General features: G+C 36.9%; 1 protein-coding gene across 1 annotated transcript; it reads right to left on the bottom strand.

The window, feature by feature from the left end:
• Positions 1-1,281: 1,281 nt before the first annotated feature.
• LOC129347445 (progranulin-like) lies at positions 1,282-26,021 on the bottom strand. The gene is given in 16 exon segments (XM_055004793.1): positions 1,282-4,028; positions 5,905-6,165; positions 8,308-8,541; positions 9,147-9,410; positions 10,651-10,887; positions 13,775-14,008; positions 16,034-16,131; positions 17,428-17,575; positions 19,475-19,566; positions 19,682-19,811; positions 24,167-24,235; positions 24,237-24,277; positions 24,436-24,508; positions 24,510-24,581; positions 25,742-25,951; positions 25,995-26,021. Coding segments are annotated over 16 exon segments (2,328 nt in total). The 3' UTR covers positions 1,282-3,890.
• Positions 26,022-26,250: the final 229 nt, after the last annotated feature.

Genomic DNA, 26,250 nt, shown 5'->3' on the forward strand with positions numbered 1-26,250 from the left:
TCAAATACAAAATGATCAAATATATATATATATATATATATATATATATATATATATATATATATATATATATATATATATATATTCCCAAATATAAAAAAAATTGAAAAAAACTCATAATACTAAAAAGTAAATAATATATAAACCTAAATATAAAAAATTAAAAATACAATAAAACCAAAAAATATATATTTAAACAATATATAAACCCAAATATAGAAACAAATGAGCAAAAGGCAAATAAATAAAACTACACTAAATAAATTATGAATATATAATAGAATATAATACAAAATGAGCATGTATATATAAACTCAAATATAGAAAAAGTTGCAAAAAAATAACATAAAATATATATATGTACACACACGCACGCACGCACGCACGCACGCACACACGCACGCACGCACGCACACACACACACACGCACACACACACACACTAGATAAATCAAAAAAATAAAAGTCATGTATTTTTGCAACAGCAGGTTCTACAGGGTTAAACATGTTTTGAGTAGTGCTTGAAAAACTAAATAATCATGAGGTTTAAGAAAATGTTCACAAGAGGTTCATTGGAGAAATACAAGAATACAGCCTAAGATTTATGGTCTATGGTCAGTGTAATTTATGGCATAAATAAACACATAAATCTGAAATAAATCCTTAAATAAATATATAGACAGAAGTTTGACTTCAGCTTGCACCTTTTCAGTCTCCTTTAAGAGGACTGTTTGGCTGTTTTTGTGTATATTTGTTTGGTTTAACGTGCTGCAGATTGAAATAAAGCTTAACAGTGATTATTATCTCTGTCCTCAGACAGTAGTTTGCGTAAAAGAGGTCTGACGTGCAACAACGGGGCACCGCAGGAGGAGTATGTGACCTCGTTTAGAGCTGAAACCGTTTTTTGTTTTCAACTGAAGCAGAAGATCCACAGACTCTGGCCACCAGAGGGCGGGCGACGGGACGAAGCTGCTGACCTGCCAAACCGACAGCAGAGTGGGCCGCCGATCCTCCACCCACAGCTGCCTCTCCACAGTCCCTGTTTACTCTGGTCGTCATAACAACTTTGTGATGACGAGGCGGGGGGTAAGAGGAGACGGGAGGGAAAAGGCCAGAGGAAGTGTGTGGGCTTCTGTACATCCAAAATGACCTCACCAAGTTTAATTATCACATCAGCCAGCCTGATATTTAAAAGATCTTCCTCCCAGCCTGGAAGCGTTGCCCCCCCGCCAGGCTCCTAAAGGTGAAACCTGCCTGCAACAGAACAGAAAGAAACTGCATCTCAAAGGAACACGGTTTTATTTCAGGACGGGTCGACTCTTAATTCATAAAAAGCTAGACTTAAATGAAATTACAATGTCCTTCACAATAAAAGTCCTCTGTGAAAGAAAACACAAACATCAGTCAGTGTTTCTTTAACCCTCATGTCGTCTTACAGGTCAAAATTGACCTGTTTTAAAAAATATTTTCACAGCGAAACTTCTGATGTCCACATTTTCAACATTTTTGGGAAATCTTTGAACATTTCTTTGGTGGAAAAAAAGAAACGTAAAAAATTTTTCTCAAGAATTTTCTAAAAACAAAACTTTTAAGGGAAACTTCTAAGGAATTATTGGGATTTTCTTCCTGAAGGTTCTGTAAATTTTCAGAAATTTTTTGCTGAATTTATTCAGACAAGGAAACAATATTTTTTGGTGCCTGTAAATGAGGACAACAGGAGGGTTAATAAATCTCTAAACTGAAGCACACAGACTCTTTTTATCTGAAAATGGTTGGAAACTGCTGTTAAAACACAAAAAACTTGACTGTATCTCCTGAGTGTCTGCAGTTTCTGCCTCCTTGTGACACTTTTTAAAATTTCCTGGTTTTGATTCCAGAAATCTACACTCCAACTGTCCAAAAACACTAAAGATTCTTCAATTTTCCTCAACAATAAACCAAATATCTGATGAAGGCACGAGCTCTTTTAATGGTCAGTCCTCCTTTCGCAAAGTTACAAAAACTAAAGATTCAAACTTCCATCGCCGCCTCGCTAGATTTTAACGTTCAGCGTTGTGCTGCCTCATATCAGAAATATTCATAGATTAATAAAATAAACACACACAAACAAATAACAGTCACAACTTTCCTCACCGAGTGGGAACATAAAGAAAAAACTCATCAGAAACACCTTCAATCAGTTGTAATCCAGAAATAATCCACTCTACAGCTGAACCTACTGACAGAAAATCAATCAGCAATAGTTGTAGTAATTAATCAGTTCTTGTTTTCCCAGTTTCATCATCATCATCTTTGGGTTTTTGACTAATCGGATGGTTCATTTTGCATCTTTGCCACCATTTCTTGGACTAAACACTCAATTATTGATCAGGAAAAACCAACATAAACACTCAAAATCTTAAAAGTAGCTCTGAGAGGACCTCATTTAATGAAATTACTGAAATAATGCTCACTAAGCTGCAGCCTTCTTCCTGTTTATTCCTTAGAAAACTCACAGTAAGGCAGCGAGTACATTCACGGTTCTCCGTTTCCACAGAGAACAAGAAAAACACGCAGCAGTCGCAGGAATAACGATCGGAAAACATGGAAAGAGTGAAGCGAGGAGTCTGGTCCTGGTTTTAGTTTTATTACCGTCAACAAATCCCATAAAAAAGAAGAAAAATCACGTCCAACAGAACGATAATGAGCCTGAGATGTTGTTAGATGTTAAAAAGAGCCTCAGACAACGTATGATTCAGGAGAAAAACTTTTATACCTTAAAACATTTGACATTTTGGTAGAATCTATTCTTCATTCACCCCATAATTCCCAGTAATTCCCTGTAAATGTGTCGTGATTTCGCTGTTATTTTGCAGTTAAACATCGTTAATTTTTGTTTTATGAACGCATCTGTGAACCCGAATCTGTTTACCGACAAGCTGTGAAAACAATGAAGCCAATTATTAAGAATTAAATCAATAATAACAAAAAGAAACTTCACATTTGTGACCATATTTTCTTCTTAAATTGGAACTACGGCAGACGGTTACTTCTGGTCTGTTTTATGGGATTTATTGACGATAAAAAAAAATACGGAGCAACATCCAGCTTCTCCTTTTTCAGGATAATTCTGGTTAATTTCAACCAACAAAACTGCACATTGAAGGCAGATATTTAGCTCGTTAGGATACTTAGATAGTTAACAGAAGTCAGATTTACTGTCCCTCTTCTCTCCTGTTCTTTGCACACATTGAAATAGCACTATGTGGATAAATCTGAGCATTTACAGAGCAAGAATATGCACAAAAACTGTATTTTTCCCAGCACACACGTAACATGGACAGCTAATGCAGGAGTTCCTGAACTTTTCAGCCCCAAAATAAGTGAAAATTAACTCATAATAATGAACCAAATATGCCTTCTAATGTTTTTTTAATTTTATTTCACTGCTAGAAGTAATTTTGGCTTCCGCTTTGGGGAAAACGAAGCTCGATGGTCGTGAAATTCACTAAATTTGTTTTAGATCGGAATTACTGACACATTTTTTAAAAATATGCTTGAAATAAACCAGAATTCTCCTTAATTCCTCAGAATAATGCTGTAAAGCTTTGCAGTCGGTGGCTGTGTCACGTCTCCTACATGTGGAGTGACGAAGACGAACCTGTTTGACATAAAAAGGCTCCTTGAAATAATGAACTAAGATTGAGTGAATGAGAGGCTGCTGTGTCACCTGATCACTTCCCTGCTTCTTTAGAATTCCTCTGCTGACGGATAACCTAAATGAAAAACACTCAGAGTCCAAAGCGAATACTCGTCCATGCAGGAAGCCGGTGGAGAAGCACTCAGACGACACCAGCAGCAGATGGATGCTGTGGATCCAAGGTTGAAGGTGATCGTTGCCCCTCAGAGGAATTAAAGTCTGCCGGGACCAAAGTTTGTCTTTCTGTCCTCAAACAGAGAGTCCCAGGAGAGCAGAGAACAACCTCCAGCCTTCAGGTCGCAGGAATACCCAGCAGGACAGCAGTGCTTGGAGTCCGAGCAGCAGACGGCCTGAAGGAACAAACAGTTCTGCTTCATTAGAAGGTGTTTCATCAAACCAGACACTGCTGCAGGACGTCCTACCATCCTGGAACTTCTCATCAGTCCCAGGTTTATCCCTGAGTGTCCTAAAACATCAGCAGTATACTAGAATATATGCATGGATTTACATTTAAGGACAGGTACTAATACAAAGCTGCACATTTTTCCTCTGAAACCTAAATTCTTGAACTATATTTGTGGATTTATCTGTAAGTTACAGGGTTTAGATGCTGTGTTTAAGTAAATAAGTCAAACTGCAGGCTGGCAATTGCAATTAGAATTGGTTTTAACAACAATTTTCCTGCATAAATGAATTTTAAAAGCCTCCCAAAAAGCTTTAAGCAGTTTTAAATGACAAAATTAGAGAATAAAAAATAGAAATCTATATTTTTTTTACCAGTTTTGTTAATCTATTCAAATATAACAGACATTTCTGTTGATCTAAAGTGAGAAATAACAATAAAATGCACAGATTTCTGTTAAATAAGGCGACACTGACTCATTGTCTTGACTGTACAAAGCTTCCTGTCATGTGGAGTCACTGCTCAAAGGCTAAATTCTAAGCTTTGTGGGTTTAACTCAGATTAAATATCACGTTATATTCACAAAAATCCAATCTTGTCCTGTGCGGCTGCATGTTTCCCTCCAGGCAGATGAAGACTAAGACTAATGTTTAGACGTGTAGAAGAATAACGGGGCAGAAACGTTCACTGAGCTGCATCGGATCATATGTTCACATTTTCCACATTCCAGCCGGCTGAGTCAGAAGAGAAACCATTTCAGATCACATTTCTACGGAAGACCGAGGTCATCCGGGTGGGTTACTGAGCCAAAACAAACTACGGATGCTGCACAAAAATGAAGGAAATGCAACAACGTTGTACTCTTCAACTTCTAATCATCACGCCTGAAAGCTGAGATGCAGCATTTTTCATAAGACGCAGGAGGAAATAACTTCTTTTTACAAGTTTCTATCATGCAAAAGATCTCCAGAGTGAAGCTAATGGAGACAGACATATCTAGCTTTGTGGGGAAAGATACAGACACTGAATAAAGCGCCACAGTTAGCCACTAAACATGACTTCATTTTACTTTCTTATGAGGAAACAAACAGCATAATTCCCATAATGGGGCATAACTTTGTACTATAAAGCCTTTTATCTATTTTAGGTTTTTGCAAAATTCTGTTCAAAAGTTAGAGAACAGCAATCTTGAGGACTCTTTTGGCTCATTTTCAGATTCAATAAAGCCAAATCTGTGACCCAAGATGAGACACGGCTTCACCGTTTCAACCCTGAATTAAACAAAAAATGGAAACACGTTGGTTCTCCACCTCTAAAAAAGCTCAAGCAAACAGTTCAGTCATAGCCGCCAGCTCTGCGATCGCTACATTATTTTGATTATTTTAGTTATTTTTGCAGCAAAATAAGTATGTTCTAGCCTAAAAAAATGAAAACAATATAAAAAATAATATAAAAAATGCTAATTAAAACATATTAAAAGAATATCAGATCAAAATAAAAAGCGCTGGGCTCTGATTGGCTCCGCGACTGTAGCATAAGAGTGTTAAGAAAGGTTAATAACAGTGTGTGAAAGGTTTATAAGAGTGTGGGGAGGGTTTATGAAGCCTTAAAATACATACAAATAATACAATAAATAAAAAAAATAAAAAATAAATAAATAAAATCGCCATGGGGGGGATCTGGAACGTAACCCCCATGATAGACGAGGGACCACTGTACGTGGTTTTTGTTTCCACTGCTAAGACGTCGTTTCCCCACCTCTACAGCGCTCCTATTAAAAATGCTCAAACATGTCACGTGTTCGTATGAGACACTGAACGTACCTTGGAGGAGGGGCAGCAGCTCCACTCGGTGTCCGACACCTTACAGCAGGTGTCTCTCTTTGGGCAGTGAAACTCCCCCGTGCCGTCACATGGTACGTCCGCCTCGTCCTCAACGCCTCTGGGCTCGGACTGTACCACTGTGCTCTGAGGGAGGGGGTAGATCAGCACGCTGCTGTCGTCCTTCTTCTCACATGTTCCCGTCTGCATGTTGCAGGTGTATCCCTGAGGACAGCAGTGCTCTCTGTCAGCACAGCAGACCGCCTGAAGACAAGAAGGACCAGGACATCATTTAATATCAGCATGTTGGGTTCACAAGTAGAGGATTTCAGCAGTTTAAAGATGCTGCAAGTTATTCTGACCACTGGAACACATTTTATTTAGATTTTATCACATCATTAAGTAGTGGAAGGAGTAATTAAAGCCTTTACTTGAAGTCCCTCTCTGCTCTTGATTAAACCATCTTTGTGCATTAAAGTTAGATATTTAGATTGTGTTCCCATGAAAACGATTCCTTCTCTCGTTAAAACGGCCTAGATGTAATTCTACACAATTAGGACTGTAAATTTATTCTACAATTACAGCCATACAGTTTCAAACCAGAGACCAGTTCTGAAGAAAAGTTGACAGGATTGGTTCTTTAGATTTGGAATGTATGAAACCCTAGAAGTCTGAATCTGAAGTCAAGTTTATTTGTATAACACCCTTCATGTCCAAGACAATTCAAAGTCTTTTACATAAAACATTAAGAGCATTACAGTGAGGTGCACATAGTGAAAAGATACCGTGCAGATTTCATGCATAGGCGTGTGAGAAAAGAAATGTTTTAACCTGGATTTAAAAGTGTTTACATTTGGTGAAAGCTTAACCTCCACCTGTAAGACTGTCATCAGTCTAAAAAAGAAGAAAAATGATGTATGAAAGCAAATTAAAAAAACATATAGCCATATTAACAAGGTAAAAGGCATGATTTCAGGGCCGTTAATAAAACTACACTGCAAATATACTCCATTATGAGAAAAGGTCTTGCACATAATTCCAAGCCAGAGCAGCAAATGTTGACATTTTAAAAGGATGAGACAATGAAATCATTAATAAATGAGGTTTTATAAATCTAAATTTGCAAAATAGCTAAAAATAAATGGTCATACAGCGACTATGCTACAATGCCGATAGTACAAGTCCTTCCAGCAGACTAGCGAACTAGAAAAGTAGTTTAATAACAACAACTGCATGGTCCTAAAGCAAATAACCAAGTCCTAAAGCAGCAGCAGGAACAGGAAATATCTGAGCAGAGTAAAAGTACCTCCAAAGTACTCACAGCAGTTACAGTCTAGCTCTGAAATGTTTTAGTAAAACTACAGTTCTGGGAACAAAAACGTCCAAAGTCTGCAGTTATATGAACAGATTCAGCAGCAGATCTTTAGAAAAATGTATTTAGGAAGGAAAACAAAAGTGAGAATAAAACCTAAACAAAAGCATGGTTGCATGACAGATTACAGTCAGTCCCACTGTTCTGTGTAGCATGTTTTGTATAAATTAAATATAACACCATGTGTTTTATGGAAAGAAAACGTAAACATTATGTTGTTAGTGAAGGACTTCATAAAACAGGGACTGAGGAGCTACAAAGAATTATATCATAATGGACCATTCATAACAGAAAACTGATTCTCAATCCCAAAGTAAATCTGTTAAAGGAGCTTTAATGCAACGATTAAATTAGATCAGGGGAGTCAAACTCATTCTAGTTCAGGTTCCACATTCAGCCCAATGTGATCTCCAGTGACCAGTAAAACCACAGCATAATATCCTATAAATAACCACAACTCCTAATGTTTCCTTTGTTTTACTGCAAAAATGTTCACATTTAAGGAATTATCTTTTTACAAAACATTATGAACAACCTGAAATTTCTGAAGAAAAATAAATTGAATTTTAGCAGCATTCAGCCTCAGTTTATCATTTACACATTACAACTTCCAGATCACAGTTTATCTACAAAACGGCACAAAACATTCAGTCACTGGTATCTGGAACTGACTGATGTAGTATTTTACTTTATGATCAAAATGACAAAAGTCAGATTAAAAAAAGACAAAAAAATAACAAAAACAAGACAAAATATTACATAAATGAGACACAAAATGACAAAAGAACAATGAACAATCTAGTATTTTACTTTCTGATCAAAACAACTTGTCATGGTGTAGAAATGATTTTAAATTTATAGTTTTACTAATTTACAATCTGTAGTTAATGTCTTCTCTGGAATTTTTACACTTTGAGGGCCGGATTGGACCCTCTGGAGGACCGCTTTTGGCCCGCGGGCCTCATGTTGGACACCCCTGCTTTAGAGAGTTGAATTAAATCCTGACATGAATGTGAAGTGGTTGACGTACAGACCTTTACCAGAGGGCAGCAGCCCCACTCTCCTGTCGGCAGCTTGCAGCAGGTCGTCCCTGAAGCGCAGCTGCTCTTATCGTCGCATTTAACATCGCTGACGGCGCTCGGCTCCGTCAGAGCGGTGAGTTTGGCGAACCAGGGAATCACCTGGAGGCCCTGAGAGCAGGAGGAGCGATGAGGCTGGCAGGCGTGTCCAGCGGGGCAGCAGTGGTTTCCATCTTTACAGCAGACGGCCTGATGGGAAACAAAGGAAGCATTCACACTCTCAAACACCTTCTAACTGGACTGAAGTCGGAGAATGCACTGCAAAAACTCTAAGTCTTACCAAGTCTGTTTGTCTTATTTTTAGTCAAAACGTCTCATCCCACTCCATTTAAGATAAATTCACTTAACTAGAGACATTTCAGCAGATGGAGGGACTTCTTTTAAGACAATACATCTTAAATATCTTAAGTCAAACAATCTTGAAATTATCTTGTTTTGAGTTGAATTTTACAAGAAAACTCAAAATACGTTTAATACATCTCAAATTAGGAGGTTACATGAAAGCAAAAATCTATTTTTGAGTGAAAAACTGCTACTTTTTTTTTTTGCATATCTGACTTATTTTAAGACACCTAAGCTTGACAATCCTGATAAAACAGAGCTTAAAATAAGTTTTCCCGGCTCCTTTTAAGACCTCAATATTCTAAATATCATATCTTATTTCAATAAATCTGACCAGGCCATCTTTAACTTGTTCTATTGGCAGATTTTTTCACTTATTTCCAGGTAAATGTTCCTTGAAATCAGCTTGTTTTTCTCGTTCTGAGAGGAGCATTCTTCCAGTGTGAGCTCACGTTTGGCAGCGGGCAGCAGCCCCATTTGTGCGTCTGGTCCATGAAGCAGCAGGTCGTATCTCTGGGGCAGCTGGTCTGGGCGTCACACATGTTCTTGGCAGGTCCAGTTGGACCGGAAACAGCCCGACTGGACTCCGTCTGCAGGGCCGGGACCTTCTGCAACCAGGACAGGCTCAGGTCACCGGGTTTGTCACAAGTCTGCTCGGCCACGTTGCACTTATAGCCTTTAGGGCAGCAGTGCTCATGGTCATTGCAGCACACGGCCTGGAAAAAACAGCGATTTATCACCGACTGAAACACTTCAGCGTGTCAGATTCACAGTTCAACATTTTTAAAGTGATTTTATGCAACACAGAAGCCAAAGAATGCAACACGGTGCTGAGATATTCCTGCTCTACTTCAGTCCTTCATCTGTTATTTAAGCATCAGAGTGAACGACAGAACTTAACACAAACATGCAGTAACATCTCTGATTTTCTACTGTTCTGATCCACTTTTAACTATTAACAAGAGTTCTGCAATTAAAGCATGAAACACTGGCTGCAGGATTTTGTTAGTAAGTAAAACTAGATATAAACCAAGTAAAGCCTCTTTAATAATGACCAGAATCAACTGCATTAATGCTCATGTTAATATTACATTTTGTTTTCATGGAGCAATGTTGCAGACATTTTCTCCCCAGCTAAAGGTTGCCAAAAAAACCCCCCAAAAACAGAAATTCCTCAATTTATAACCAAGAAACATAACTATAGGCTGATGTATGTTTTTTTCCTGCTGGCTGTTTATTAAGACTGTTAAATTTTATTTTTTGATTGCATTGTGTATTTTCTGTTCTTATGTCTGTGATGGACCCTGTAAAATTGTTTGAAAAGTACTATACAAATTAACTTTATTACTATTATTGTATGTGAGAAAAAACGCATGCAGTGAACAGTGTTTTTTTCTTTAAAAAATAATTTTAAAATTGTTTTAAAAAAAACTTGATTGTCAAAATGGTTGCATTTTTTGTTTCATATCAATCCAGTGTTAAAACTATTCCAGCTAAAAAACAAAAATCATCTAACTTCTCTGCACAATAAAGTTCAGGAGTCTTGCTTCAAGAAGTCAGATTATATCGTGCAGTTTTTGTTTTTTGTCTATGAAGCACTTTGTAAAGCAGTTAGAAAAGCGCTATAGACAAGAAGTTTATTATTATTATTATTATTATTATAACAAAAGAGGTAGATGTGTGATAAGGCTTTGACAATAAAATGAAGGTAGTTAATTTTTGGGATTAAAATTGTTGCATTTTTTTGCTGAGTTTCACATCCATCTTGCATTTCAAATTATGAGAAAACATTCAGGAGTTTCGCTTCCAGGACTCTAAATGAACCTGAAATAACTGCAGCTGACAGTCGATGGGAGCAAACAGACTCTCAGCTATCAGCACTCCAGAACACGCCTGTTTCATGTGACCAACACGTGCTCAGAAAGCCCTGAGACCGCCGTGGAGAAGGAAGCTGACCTGAGGTAAAGGGCAGCAGGCCCACTGTCCAGAGTTCTTCTTACAGCAGGTGGTGCCTCCCGGACACATCGTCTGCTTGTCGCACTTCTCGTCCTTCGCCTGCGAGGTCACGGCGGACACTTTAGCCAGCCAGCGGAGGGACGGAGAGGATCCGGACGGGTCGTCGCAGGTTTCAGCCGCCAGGTTGCAGACGGTGCCGTGAGGGCAGCAGTGGATGTGATCGTCACAGCAAACAGCCTGGAGGGGAGGCAGAATGTTTTTAGGGTTATTAAAGCTGGGAAGTGCAAAACCAAGCAGGTTAACGACCTAAATGCTGACTCTTACTTTGTGTTTCATTAAAATATAATTTAAATGTTTGTTTAGTTTGATAACTGACATCCTGCAAAAAGTAAATATGACTTTAACAAGTCATTTACAGTGGTAGAAGCTTGAACTCGGAGAGCTTTAATGATAACATTACAATTTAAGCCTAAAGGGGTAAAATATTGGAGTATGTAGATCTAGTATGGAGAAAGGGATATGCGCAATAGTGATTAAGAGAAATGTGCAATGTTGTCATGTGCAATAGTGATTAAGAGAAATGTGCAATGTTATCATGTGCAATAGTGATTAAGAGAAATGTGCAATGTTGTCATGTGCAATAGTGATTAAGAGAAATGTGCAATGTTGTCATGTGCAATAGTGATTAAGAGAAATGTGCAATGTTATCATGTGCAATAGTGATTAAGAGAAATGTGCAATGTTATCATGTGCAATAGTGATTAAGAGAAATGTGCAATGTTGTCATGTGCAATAGTGATTAAGAGAAATGTGCAATGTTGTCATGTGCAATAGTGATTAAGAGAAATGTGCAATGTTGTCATGTGCAATAGTGATTAAGAGAAATGTGCAATGTTGTCATGTGCAATAGTGATTAAGAGAAATGTGCAATGTTGTCATGTGCAATAGTGATTAAGAGAAATGTGCAATGTTGTCATGTGCAATAGTGATTAAGAGAAATGTGCAATGTTGTCATGTGCAATAGTGATTAAGAGAAATGTGCAATGTTATCATGTGCAATAGTGATTAAGAGAAATGTGCAATGTTATCATGTGCAATAGTGATTAAGAGAAATGTGCAATGTTGTCATGTGCAATAGTGATTAAGAGAAATGTGCAATGTTGTCATGTGCAATAGTGATTAAGAGAAATGTGCAATGTTGTCATGTGCAATAGTGTCAATGGAAAATATGCAGTACAATTATGTGTTATAGTGTCAGAAGGATATATGTAGTGGAATCTTATGTTATAGTGACAGAGGGGTGAGTGTAGTATAGCAATGTGTAATACTGATAGAGGGATATGTGCAACAGCAACAAAGGGATATCTGCAATGTAATTAGGGATGTCTGATATTGGCTTTTTTGCCAATAACAGATATGCCAATATTGTCCAACTCTCAATTTCCGATATCAACCGATACTGATATATGTGGACTGTTTAAGTAATTTTCGGTAACATCACACATCTCCTGTGGTGGAATTAACACATCATGCCTACTTTTATTGTGATGATCCATTGATGCATTCTCAAATACAACAAGGCTTTGAAATGTAAACATTGTCTGTGCAAAATAAGAAAACTACTTCAACTTAAGTTATGGAAAAAAATGTCCTTTTTTTTTGTTGTCTCAAACAACAGTTCACACTCTCCCTCCCTCTATGAGTCAGTAAATGTCGCTGAAATCCAGGAATTATTTTATCAGCTTTCATGGTAGGCAAAAAAGACGATAATGATATTGACCAATATTACATTTTTATGTCAATATCGGGCCGATATTATTGGACATCCCAAACATAATCATGTGTAAACATTAATTAATTAGTGCTTGGTAGCTTGCCTGGTCCCCCAGCTTTAGCTGGTTTGTGTGCACTATGTGTTATTGCTTGTTGCTCATTTTTCTTCTTCGTATGTCTTTGCTCAGTTGTGATTTTATGTTATTTGTAATTTTTAAAAATGTTTTAACCTGCTAATGGGACTTCAGATGGAAATTAGCGGATGGCTACAATCTCTCGTATTTACGTGTAAATGTTCATTAATAACAACTGTCCCATTTTAAAAATAAATAAAACATGAAGACATGGACATGAACATACAGTATGTGTACATAAACATCGATGTGCAGTGTTTGCTCTGCACAGGCTTTTGTTTACTTTAAAGTTTCAAACAGCTTTTATTGTGATATTTTAAGTAGTTTCTTCTTTCAATTACTTATAATTTCATTAAGTTAAAATGACGTTACTCTCAGAGGTAAAGTGGACGAAGATTCAAAGATTTATAGAAGACGTGCCTAAAAATCATCACGACTTTCTTGACCTTATTCATGGACAAGAAAAATGCTCATATTTCTCTCCAGTGCAACATTAATGCATTTAAACCTGTGTATTACGAATATTTTATGTAAATTAAAATACTCAGCAGAGTCATTTAAAATTTTTTTTTTGAAATAGAAGAATCTGTGCAATATCAATGTCTTGCTACATATAGAATAACCCTGTTCAATATTGTTATTTTTTATATTCAAGGGAATACATGTAATATCTGCATTTCTACATATAAAAGAATCTGTACTATATCAACAGTACTACATTTGTTTGTTGTTTTTTTTCCTCTACTCTTTATTATTTGAGCTATATCCCTTTGCTGCTGTAACAATGCACATTTCCCTGCTGTGGGATTAATTAAAGGCTTAATTTATCTTAAAAATGTCAGTGGGAGTAAAAGAAAAAATAGTGATCAGAAAAAAAATGTTTAAAAAAAAAAAAAAAATTTAAATGGCTAAATTAAAAGAACAAAAAACAAAACTGTTGGGTAATAAAAATCACTGTCATTAGGTGTTGTTGAATTCTGAGTTTGAAGCAAAAACACTCTTTTTAAGGCCATCAGTTTTCATTATTTTAACTTGGTGTCTGAGAAATCACCCGGTCTGGTAAAGCAGACAGCTCTGGGCAGGACTGCACCTGTGAAATTTTGGCAGAAAAGTTTGTACATTATTCTCTCATGGATCATGTTATATATTTAAATAACGATATAAATATGTAATATAATCCATAAGATGCCCAAGAAAAACAGCCACAGAAGAGTGACCTGAGGCAGAGGACAGCAGGCCCAGGCTCCGGTCAGCGTCTTGCAGCAGGTCGACTTTCCGGGACACGACGTCGACTTGTCGCACTTGTTGTTGTCGCTGTGGAGGGGGAAGACGGGCGTCTTTCCGAGCCACGGCACCACGGCGTTCCCGGTGGGATCGTCGCATGTGGAGGCCGCCAGGTTACAAACGGTGCCGTGAGGGCAGCAGTGCATGTGGTCTTCACAACACACAGCCTTCAGGAAGCAGGAAAACACCAAATCTAAATTACATATTTATCATTCATCAAATTAAATGAGTCCTAAATAGAATGTGTGAGCAGGAAAACTCACCACTATTAATGATACTAGAATACCAGACTGAACAAACATTTCCATAAATCATATTGACTCATATTTTCTACATGATTGTTACAACAAAACAAAATTCCCTGAGCCTTACAGAATCACAATTAGACAGGAGAAGCTGTTAGTTGAGATAAATGAGAGCTAAAAATTGCAGAAAAAGGATGATTTACCATCTGACAAAGATTTGTATGGAATGGAAATGTAGTCCAGTAAACACCTAAATGAAAAATATGGATGTTTTCTGTCCATTAGTCAGAAAGGCAACATGTTATACAAGCAAAATATCTTAAAACATCAAAGATAAAACCAAAAAAGATTAACTGATTCAATATTTGGCATTTTAAAATGAAAAATGAAGAAAAAATCTGTTAGAAAATCATGATGAGATGAGGGAGAGGCTGTTTGTTGAGATAATTGACAGCTAAAAAGTGCAGAAAATGGACTTAAGATCAAAAAAGAAACATATTATAACCTAAATCTACAGATCTAAATAGACAAAATGTAGTGAAATAAACATCTAAATGTGACGTTTTCTTTTCATTAGTCTGAAGACATGTTCATGGTAGAAAAAACTATGTTTTTCCTGCAGTGTCTCGACTGAAACAAAAAGCATCAAAGATAAAATCATGACATTTTTGGATTTTTAAAGTGAAAAATCATCACAAAATTGGTTAATTTATATCTTATAAGTCTGACTAATCCACTGACTTCTTCAGCTCTATTTGTTCTAAATGCTGGGTAGTTTCATCTATAACAAAACATCACATTTAATATGCTTTTTTTATGTGTCCTGCAATAAATCTTACTGACTTTTATTTCTACACAAGTGCTGCAATAAAACTAACTTCCCAGAGTCTTACAGAATCATGATTAGATGGAGGAGAGGCTGTTAGTTGAGATAAATAGAGCTAAAAAGTGCAGAAAAAAACGATGATTTATGAACTGACATCTCATGGCAGGGTGTAACGATGAAGATGTGTATTACAGTTGAAATCTACAGACGCAAACAGACAAAATGTGGTCAAATAAACACCTAAATATGCATTCTGGATGCTTCTTTTTGTCATATGACATGGAAGCAAAATATCCTCAAAACTGATCAGTGCTTGAATAAAACATGTTTTTTTGCCTGCAGTGTCTAGTTTAAAGAGAAAGTATTAAAGCTGGAAGCGGAAAAAAGATAAAATCATGAAATATTGTGCTTTCTAAGAAAAATCCTCATAAAATTAGTTAATTAATTCATTCTAAGTCTGACCAATCCACTGACTGTTCCAACTCTACTTGTTCTCAATGCTGGGCAGTTTTATCTGTAACAAAACATTTCTACATTAAATCAGATTGACTTTTATTTCTACACAAGTGTTGCAATAAAACAAACTTCCTGGAGTCTTACAAAACACCTAAATGTGCATTTTGGATTTGGGTTTCCTTTCTATTATGTGACATTTTATGGAAGCAAAACATCCTAAAATCTCAATATTGATCAGTGCTTTAATAAAACATTTTTTTTTTGCCTGCAGTGTCTTGTTTCAACGAAAAGGGATTAAAGTTGGTACCGAAAAAAAGACAAAATTATGACATATTTTGCTTTTTAAAATGAAAAATCATCACAAAATGTGTTAATTTCATTTAAATCTACTGACTGTTTCTGCTTTATTTGGTCTTAGTCCTGGGTAGTTTAATCTATAGCAAAACATCACATTTAATAAGCTTTTTGTATGTTTTCTGCATTAAATCAGACTGACTTTTATTTCTGTTGGAATAAAACAAACTTCCCAGAGCCTTGCAGAATCATGATCAGAGCTCACTGATGGGAGGATGATTTACAGTCTGACATTTCAGTTCAAGTAAATTCTGTGCAGCTGGACAGAGAGGAAATTCTCGTTATGATTCATGTGCAGCAGTTTGTGGTACCTTCGGTAAAGGACAGCAGGCCCATTCTCCTCCTGGAGATTTGCAGCAGGTGCTTCCATCAGCGCAGGCCACAGAGTCGTTGCAGGGAACAGCGTGGACTGAAGCATAAACAGACCTTATTAGAAACTGTAAACTTTATTTAAAAGAGCATTGCACTGAATTCACAATGGAAAGTTTTCTTTAAACAAAAGGACCTAAATCAATGCAGGGAAACCAGAAATATGTTATCTTGCTTTCAGTCCACACACACAGTTATTTGTTGTTAAAATCTGGAGCCCAGTATTACCCACGATGCAACTTGATCACTCACAAATGTTGGACGTTTCTTTGTTGGAGCTTCAGAAATGGTTTTAAATTCTACACAAAGTTTTATCACAGAGGTCTGGAAAAAGAGCTTGGGTCCTTTACTCAGCTAAAAGTAAAATACTCAGCTACAAGTAAAAGTTACTCCAGTCAAAAAAGTATTAAAGTGGAGCTCAGTTTGAATGATTGAGATCAGAAAAAAATAGTTTTTTGTTTACCATGTTGATTATTTTATTCTGCAGACAATAAAAACCAGAATAAGTCCAGTGACCATTTGACAATGCTTGTTTAACAATAAACACATTAAAATTCAAAAATTAGGTATTAAACACCTAAAGTGTCTGAATTTGCATTAATTTCAACGTGTTAGTTAAAGTTGCTCTATATTAGTTAAAATTGCTCTATATTAGTTAAAGTTGCTCTATATTAGTTAAAATTGCTCTATATTAGTTAAAGTTGCTCTATATTTATTAAAGTTTCTCTACATTAGATAAAGTTGCTCTACATTAGTTTAAGTTGCTCGATATTAAAGTTGCTCAAAAATGAGTTAAAGTTGCTCTATATTAGTTAAAGTTGCTCAAATATCTTCATTGGGGGAAAAAAAAAAGACTTTTCTTTCAAAAATAAGGACATTTCGAAGTGACCCCAAACTTTTGAACAGCTCCACCTGCTATTATTTACAGCTCGCTTTATGTCCCAACATGCACTGTAGATTATGGCACTTTCCAAACTATATACAGTCAGTTAAATTTGTCACAAGTGGACTCCATCCGATCAAGCTCTAGAAACACGTAACGGATAATTAAAGCAAAAAGTAGCGCATATTTAGCATCAACAACAACATGAGCTTTTGTCTTTGAGGTCAATAATTCATGATCTCAGTATAAAAATAAGCAAAAGCACTAAAACTCACAACTATTTTAGGAAGCAATTGAAAACGTTCAGTAGCTGCACCGCATTAAATAAAGGTTCTGGAGACTCAATTAAATATTTACAGAGTTCGATCACAGGAGCCTTGGATACGCTTCAGATGTGCAGAGCAGTAACTCCTGTAAACAAGTCGTGCTTTCAGAAGTTTCCCTTCATCTCACCTTTGCTCGGTGCCGTCGGCTCCGTCACAGCAGCGAACGTCTTCACGGCCGTGGAGGTTTCCTGGTGGGTCGACACACAGGTGCTGTGGATCAGGTCGCAATGGGTGCCTGCAGGGCAGCAGTGGATGTGATCCGAACAGCACACGGCCTGCAAGAAAACAAGAAAACAACCATCACTGATTCCTCTGAAGAATCCCTTCAGCAATGAGGCTGATTCTGGTTTTCTTCAAGTGTCGTGTCAGTTCTTTAACCCCAAATGACGCTGTTTTGATTTAAATAAATGTGCAAGTCATAATCTAAAGTTTCTGGGATGACGCTTTCTACTAACTGTTATTTAAATGTCTCTTTAATGTGCATCTTTGTAAAGAAAATGCATAATTATTGCTTCACTAATCAGTAGTTCTTATCGTTTGTACAAAATTATTCTGAAGCTCAAACTTAAATGGAGTCACTGTTATTTATGCAGCACATTTAAAGCAACAGATGTTGAGCTAAACTGTTTCCCAGTAGAGAAATGAGAATAATGCTGCAAATTTACTTAACAAGTTTACAGATAAAGTTTATGACCCTAGAATATTAATTTATTATATTTACCTGACTAATTTTAATATTAATGCTTTTTTTCCGGATTTATCCTTTATATCACTGTTGCAGTCTTTTTTAAATTCTATTTTTGACAGTTGTATTGTCTGTTCTTTAACTCGACTTCCAAGAAAGCCACACACAAGAATTCCTATGCGCCTAAACTGCCTGTTTATGTGTACAAACGGCAAATAAAAATCTTGAAGACACAACATTGTATACTAAATCAAATTACCTGACTAATAAAAAATAAAAGTTAAAAGTCTACAAAACCAAACGGACCAAGCACTTGGTATCAGTGGTGCTCCTGCACTTCATAATTACATGACCAAACAAGAAAAGCACTCAGAGCGCAGTCCTCCTCCAAGGCTGCTCATTCCCCACATGGCATTGTCAGAAATGCAGCATGTATTTATTTATTAGTTACTGATGATCAGAAATTACAGCAACATAGAATGTGTCCATTTAATATAGATGTACCCACAAACTACATGACCTTGCACTGAGCACAGGCGTGTGTTCTGCATGTTTACGTTATGTACAGATACCGAATCACGTGATCTAAATATGTAGCAGGCGGTGGGAATTGATGGGATTCAGAAACACCCCCACAATTTAACCAGTTGTTTCTTGGATCATTTCTGATGGATAAGTCCTGATAAGTCCTCAGCGGTGGATTTGTAGTGGCATCACAATCATGTGATCATCAGCAGGCAGCTGACATAGTGTTCACTTGTTGTCATGGTTACAGTGACGCCGTGCCGCTATCTGGCAATGATACAGAAATCTTGAACAAATCTGTGGATCCAGACTATAAGCTGCATCACTGACAAAATCTAATCACTTGGTCCTTGTGTCATTTCTTATCTTCCCTGAAAATTTCATCCAAATCTGTTGGTCTGTTTTTGAGTAATGTTGCTAACGACAGACAGACAGACAGACAGACAGACAGACAGACGCCGGTCGTCACATAACTCTGCCGCATTCCTTGGCGGAGTAACAACAGCTCTTGAGCTAAGCTGTTTCCCATTCGAGAAATGAGATCAATACTGCAAATTTAAGTACTTAACAAGTTTACTGATTAAGTTATGATCCTACAGTATTAGTTATTATATTTACCTGACTAATTTTAATACAAAGGCTAAGACACCATATTGTATACTAAACCAAATTACCAATGACTAATTAAAAATTTCATAACACTCTCTATCCCCAAGGTTCGCACTGCCTTTGGCCGGAATTCCTTTCGATTTGCTGCAGAAATCGATTGGAATTCCCTCCAAAAATCTCTGAAACTGTCATCTCTTCCATCACCTTACATCTTTAAGCAGAAGCTGCAGCAGAACATCTTGTACATCAAATCAAAAAAGGGGTTTAATTAATACTTTACCTCACACAAAAATAAAAGTTTCACCCAATTTCAATATAAAATGCTGCCTTCTATCTCTCGGTTGGCTTGACTTACGCTGGGCATCGGACAGCAGCCATATGTGCCGTTGGTCATCTGGCAGCAGGTGGTCTGATCAGGACACACCGATTTCTGATCTGGACACACAACTGACAAGACAAGAAGTCAGGAAAAAAAAACACTGATCAATAATTTATTTTTCAAAACAAAAACTCTGCATTTATTCTACCATCAAGACGTAACTAAATCAGTTAAAATGCTCACTGTCTTTGGGCGCAGCGGCGATCTTCCTCATCATCGGCACGTGACTCTCGCCAGACTTGCAGACGCCGCGCTCCAGGTCGCATATTGTGTTGCTAGGGCAACAGTGGAGATGATCGCTGCAGCACATGGCCTGCACATGATTCAAATGTCACACACAGAGGGGAGGCAAAAAATGTTTACCAAGAAAATGCATGATTATTACAACTAAAGACAAAAGGGTGTCGCTATTACCGCATCCTGAAATACTCCCAGGAAGAGTGATTTCTGCAGCAGTGAAATAAAAACTGCACAAACTGACTGAATTTTTTTATTTTAGGAAGTTTGTGCTGTTGCATCTGACTGTACATGATCTGTGCTCCAGAGTTATATTGTAGTATCTCAGCCAAAAAAAATTCAGGCGCATCGGAGAAGGACGAGCGAATCCAAAGGTTTCAATAAAAACTCCTGCAAACTAGTAAATAGTCGCCTGTTTGTTTGTTGCCTCATAAAAGTCTAGCACCGAAACACTGAGCTAATTAATGTCTACTTGCCATTTAGACAGTGTGCTGGAACATGAAATATTGTAGTATTTTCCAGCCAGTACACTTATACGTATTTACAAAGATGTAAGTAAAAATTAAGTGCTGCAGTTCCTTGAATGGCCACTAGAGGCTGACTCCAAAAGCGTCAATCCCCATAGACCTCAATGTTAAAATGACAGACTTTACAGCATAAAAAAACATGTTTACGGCCTGATACTAAGAACAGTTTTGGTTTCTATAGCTAATTTCCTTATTTATGACTACTGTAAAGTGGACAAATATTTAAGTCAACCCCTAAATTATATTGAGGTTGAAAGTTATGCAAAATTAAGGCCTCAACCACAACACTAAGCCTCACACCTGGTCTTTACAGAACCAGTATGTGACAACATGGAGAGTTCATCCATGTTTATATACATTAAATGACAATTATATGGCTTGTTACAGTAGCTATTTGTTGCCTGACAAAAGTCTAGCACCAAAACGCTGCACTAATTAGTGTGTCCTTGAGGCTTAGACACTGTGCTGTAGTGTGAAATATTGTAGTATTCTCCAGCCAGTACACTAAGACGTGCGCTTACAAAGTGGTAAAAAAATTAAGTGCTGCAGTTCCTCGAATGGCCACTAGAGGCTGACCAAAAGTGAGTCAATCCCCATAGACCTCAATGTTAAATGACCAACTTCACAGCAGAAATAAACATGTTTATGAACTGATACTAAGAACAATTTTGATCTCTACAGCTAATTTCCTTATTTATGACTACTGTAAAGGGGGCAAACACTTATTTAAGTCAACCATTTGAATTATATTGAGGCTCAAAGTTATGCAAAATTAAGGCCTCAACCACAACACTATGCTTCACATCTGCTCTTTACAGAACCATTATGTGACAACACGGAGAGTTTGTCCATTTTTTTATACAGTAAATGACAATTATACGACTTGGTACAGTAGCTAGATTCTCCACTGGGTGCCTTTCAGTACTATTACAAAGATGTAATTTAAAAAAACCCCCACAATATATAGCAGTGATTTTGCTGCAACTTGTGAATGCGGGCGAGATTGTGTGTCCCGCTGTGAATGTAATTTAAGATGTGATCTCTTAGTAGCTTCTGTAATTTCGTTATCCAAGTCACGTTTATTGAAAGATTCCTCATTTAATCCTGATTCAGGTCACATGAATTACTCTACAAATCATCAAATATCTCCTCTACTGGTGGAAAAATGACACCTCTTAGTGTAATTGCTCTAAAGCTGGTGATGTAGCAATAATCTTTAATTGCCACACAAAATACTGTACAGAAAAATGCTTAGGTTTTTATTCTTATTAGCTTTTTGCATTGAATGTGCGGCTCTTGATCTGATTACTATTTTGATTAGCAAAGATAAACATTTGGAAAAGATGATTTGGATCTGATATTTCCCTACACAGCTGACTACAGTTTATGCTTTATTTCCATTTGACTACTCGACTACTGTGACTCTCTATGTAGGAATCAGTCAGTCGGCCTTATTTTGCCTGCAGCGGTTTTCAAAATACAGCAGCAAGACTCCTCTCTGATAGCAAGAAGAGAGAGCACATCTCCCCAGTATAGGCTTCTCTTCGCTGGTTAGCAGGATTGATTTTAAGACTCTTTTTGGCTGGCTTAAAATCACATTTCTGCAATGCTCACATCCTTTATTTTTCTCATTTGAGTGCCTTTCATCCCACGCACCAACAAAAAAAACAATAGCGATCAAACATTTTCTGTCACTGGCCCTCAATTGTAAAAATAATCTGCCACAAACGACTACATCTTCCACTACGTTGTTGTCAGGAAAATCCTCACAACGCCACCATCCTGCAGCACAAAATTAATCTGAGCCTACCACTGAATTACAACGCTTTAGTTTCATTTTATTCAGCACAGATTGCTGTGCTCCTCCAGCTAATTCTGCCAACTTCCTCTGCAAAGTTCATATGAAAGAACAAATCAAAGATAAATAAACTGTAGAGCTGTTAAACCAATTTTAAAAATATGCTTGCTCTGCTGTCTTATAATATCTGTGCATTTACTACTTTAAAACACTCAAAATATTTATAGTTTTTGTGCCAATCCTTGTCTCTGCAGCCCACAAAAATAATTGCCCTTACTTGATTTTATCGTTTAATATACCTGGGTTGACATTTTTCATTTCTATGGGCTAAATCATTCACATAAAAGGGCAAAAGAATGTAGGGCAAATTACATCCTTGCTTAATCCAGTTACGCAGAAGGAATACCAAGAAGTCCTGATGTTATTTATCTAGCAGATCATAAAACTGGGGCTTTTAAATGTTCTCGATCGATACCAGAACACAGTTAATTTATTCTCTAAGAAGGGTCTCTATTGATCCAATAAAAGGCTTTCTTGGATTCAACAAAACAAGCAACGATGGTATTTTTCTCATTTCTTAGTCCTGCTCTCACACAAAAGCTTGTTCTAGAAACCATTGTGTTCGCCCACTGAGCATGTCTAACAATTACCCTCCATCAGTGACAATATCTGAATACTGACTTCTAGGCTCAACTTATTGACATTTATTCTATATTTTTTTCCACACTGATGTGGAAAAATGCTATTGAATGACAAAAAAAGGTTAAAAAAAAACTGTATCTTACATACATTTTGTCTAAAAAAATATATAGATTTTGGCCTTCAGCAGATTTTTTTCCCCAACCAATATATAATTAAGGTGGATAAAATCACTAATTTAAATGTGGCATTTAGTCATTAAATACTTTTTTCATAGTATCTGCACAGCTAATTAAGTGTGCCAATACATAAGCACTGAAGCACAGTTATTATTATTTGTTAGTCTTATTATTCTTGTCATAGTTCAATTTTGGTGGCATATTTTGGTCCCTTAGCTTTGGAGAAAACCTGTAAAAATCTTATATCAAAATGTGGGGCTCGATCAGGAATGATGTGCTATGACTTTTGGTAGCAATTTGTCATACGTCTTTTACCAGAATTTTGTAATAAAACTGCGTCTAACTTCCCCATTGAAATGAATAGGAAGTGGGGCCGGACAACTGCCAAAACCAGCCATCTTAGTTCTTGTAGTTCTGACATATTTTTACAGGTAGAAAGTTCATTTAAAGTTTAAATGGGTCACAAGGCTTGTACTACTACTCCTTTAAATTTGTGTTTTCATATCATTTATGTTTTGTTTTTTAAAAATTTTTATTTAAATTACATGTTTTGATACATATTTACATTGCAACTCAAAAATGGACAAACAAGAACATACATATGACAAACACAAACAAATATACAATTTGGCAACACGACAACCTCATGGCATCATCTAAACCCACATAAAGAGAGAGTTACATGTAAAGAGTAAATTAGAGAACAGCAAGAGGTTATGAAACATGTTAAATATATGCAATCCAGACTCAAAATATCACTACATCTCCACTTTCAGATTCAAACAAAAACTTCTCCCCCCAGCCTGTTAAATATGTTAACTCAAATTAAATTAAAATAAGCAATAACAGGAGCCCATAAATTCTAAAGGAACCTAACTTCAAATGGAGTTTTGCTGTTATTTTTTCCATTAAATCCACTTTCTTTAATCTCTCTCTCCAATGGTGGAGTCAATTATGGTTTTAACGCAGTCGGAGTTTAAGTTTTATAAATTTGTGGCAAATGCAGGATTTTCAGATCAGGTAGAGTGGAGCGACTTTAAGAGTTATGTATATTTATATTGTTTATTAATAAAAAATTATCAGATGCAAAACTGTTACTATTATGTTCATTATTGGTTATTCTGATGATCTTTTCAGTTAAATAAATACTAGTGTACTCTATATAATAAAAACAGTCAGACTAGTGGAGCATAACCCCAATGTATTCAATGTACAAAGATGTAAAAAAGGAAAAGCCTCCACCGACTATTCGATTCTGTTTTACTTTATTTATAATAGTTGTATTTACCTCTGGGAACGGGCAGCAGCCATAGTCTCCGCTGGTTAGCAGGCAACATGTGTAACTATCTGGACAAGATGCTTTTCCCACCAGGACACGTCACTGAACCGACAGAAGAAACTGCAGAAGTATGAAGATCAGAGAAAGTCACTGGTTATTAGCGCAGCGTTGTCTGCATAGAAACACAGCGACAACAGAGTGGCTGCAGCGACTTTTAAAATGTTACACGATATGCGCCATCATTAAATCTGACGGCGTGTTTGAAGGCGTTTATTTACACCTGGATCGGTCGCCCTCCTTCTCGCAGCGCAGTTTCTCCAGCATGGGGAAGGACTCCAGCGAGGCAGACACACCACTTTGAGTGAACAAGATCACACTTTGTTCCCTCTGGGCAACAGTGGCGCTTATCCTTGCAACACACCGCCTGCAGAGAGAGCAGAATCACTTCTGACAGTCAGGAACACTGCTCAGTCAAGGACACAGTTTCCTGCACATAATGGAAAAGTACAGCAACGTGAATGCAGACAGTGGAGGAGGATGACTCACGAATATCCATGGAACTGCTAGAAGATAAACATTTTAAATATAAAATACAGATTATACTCATTCATAAACTTTGGAGATAGATTACAGTCTCGCAAATGAACATAAAATAGTGAAGAAAACTAAATTACTGTCGGGTCATTGGACATAAATTATTAAAAATATGAAGCAGATGCATCTTTTTGAGTCGTTTTATTATGACTATACCTGAGCCATGCTGGATTTTTTCATATTTTTACAATGAAAACACAAAGCCTTTTGATAAAGAATGATTAAAATGTGGTTATAAACATCCACGATCAAGATAAATGCAGAAACATACACTTTCCAGTGATCTCTGCTTAATAAACTAAAATCAGCGTAATTAACTTTTTGGTAATTTGTAACCCTGACATTTACACTTCAGCTGATACATGCTCATGACTAATTTGTCAATCAGGCTCTAAGAAGAAAGAAATATTTAAATGTATAACAAACAACTTAAGCCTCTAAGAGTCTCCAAGTAGTTTTCTCCTTAATTCCTAATTATAATTAAGCAATTTGGTGCAAGATGGCACCATCTGAGTCTAATTTTACATGACTATTGCCCAGATGTGGATAAATAGTTACACCAAAGTTCAGGTGCCAATGCGATTATTTTTAGCCATATTGATGTTCAAGTAGCAATAACTGAAAACTTAAAAAACGTAACGGATGATTCCCAGGCAAGATCTGAAGCATCCTTTCTTATGAGTTCTGTGTGGATTAATGATGTTTTTTTCATATTTATTTGCTCTCTGTTTTTGTTTGCCTTTCAGATCGCCTATGTCTATTCCAGACCACATTCTGTACAGTTTAAACTTGAATCTGAAAAGTGATTTATCAGCCACATCCTGATGAAATGTGAATCCTGTTAAAGTGGAACAGATCCGTGCCTTCCGTAGCAGCATCAGACACTGCTTAACAGACCAAGTAATGCGTTTCTCGGTGTAAAAAGCTCGGCGTTGTGTTCAGCTGATGATTTTAGGTGAAATGGTGTTCTAGTATTAGTGTGAGCATCACCTTGGCTAATGGACAGCAGCCCCAGGAGTAGTCAGGAAGCTGGCAGCACGTGGTTTCATCCGGACACTCAGACTCCTGGTCCGGACAAATGACTGCCTTTATTCCCTCTGCGAGCTGCAGCACATCACAGCCGACGCATAGCAAACGACAGGAGGCCAGAAAACAGAGGAAGAATCGCAGAGTTAGACGGGAATGAACAGCTTTCTCTCCCTACAAATGTAATCACTGTAAAACATCCAAATCTATTACACACTGGCAGTGTTTCAAGTTTGTAACTCATGACAACGTATTTCATCGTAAAACCACAAAAAACCTTCAAAAAAACACAAAAAAAATGATTAAGCAGATCAATTGAATGATTATTCAACCAACACAAAATGAATCACAAGCTAGTTTGAAAAGCATTTATTTGTTAATGTATCTCTTTATTGTTTTATATGATTTCAATCTGAATGTTTTAGATCAGGGATGTCCAACATGAGGCCCGCGGGCCAAAAGCGGTCCTCCAG

Source organism: Amphiprion ocellaris, chromosome 18 (assembly GCF_022539595.1).
Source record: "Amphiprion ocellaris isolate individual 3 ecotype Okinawa chromosome 18, ASM2253959v1, whole genome shotgun sequence".
NCBI lineage: Eukaryota > Metazoa > Chordata > Actinopteri > Pomacentridae > Amphiprion > Amphiprion ocellaris.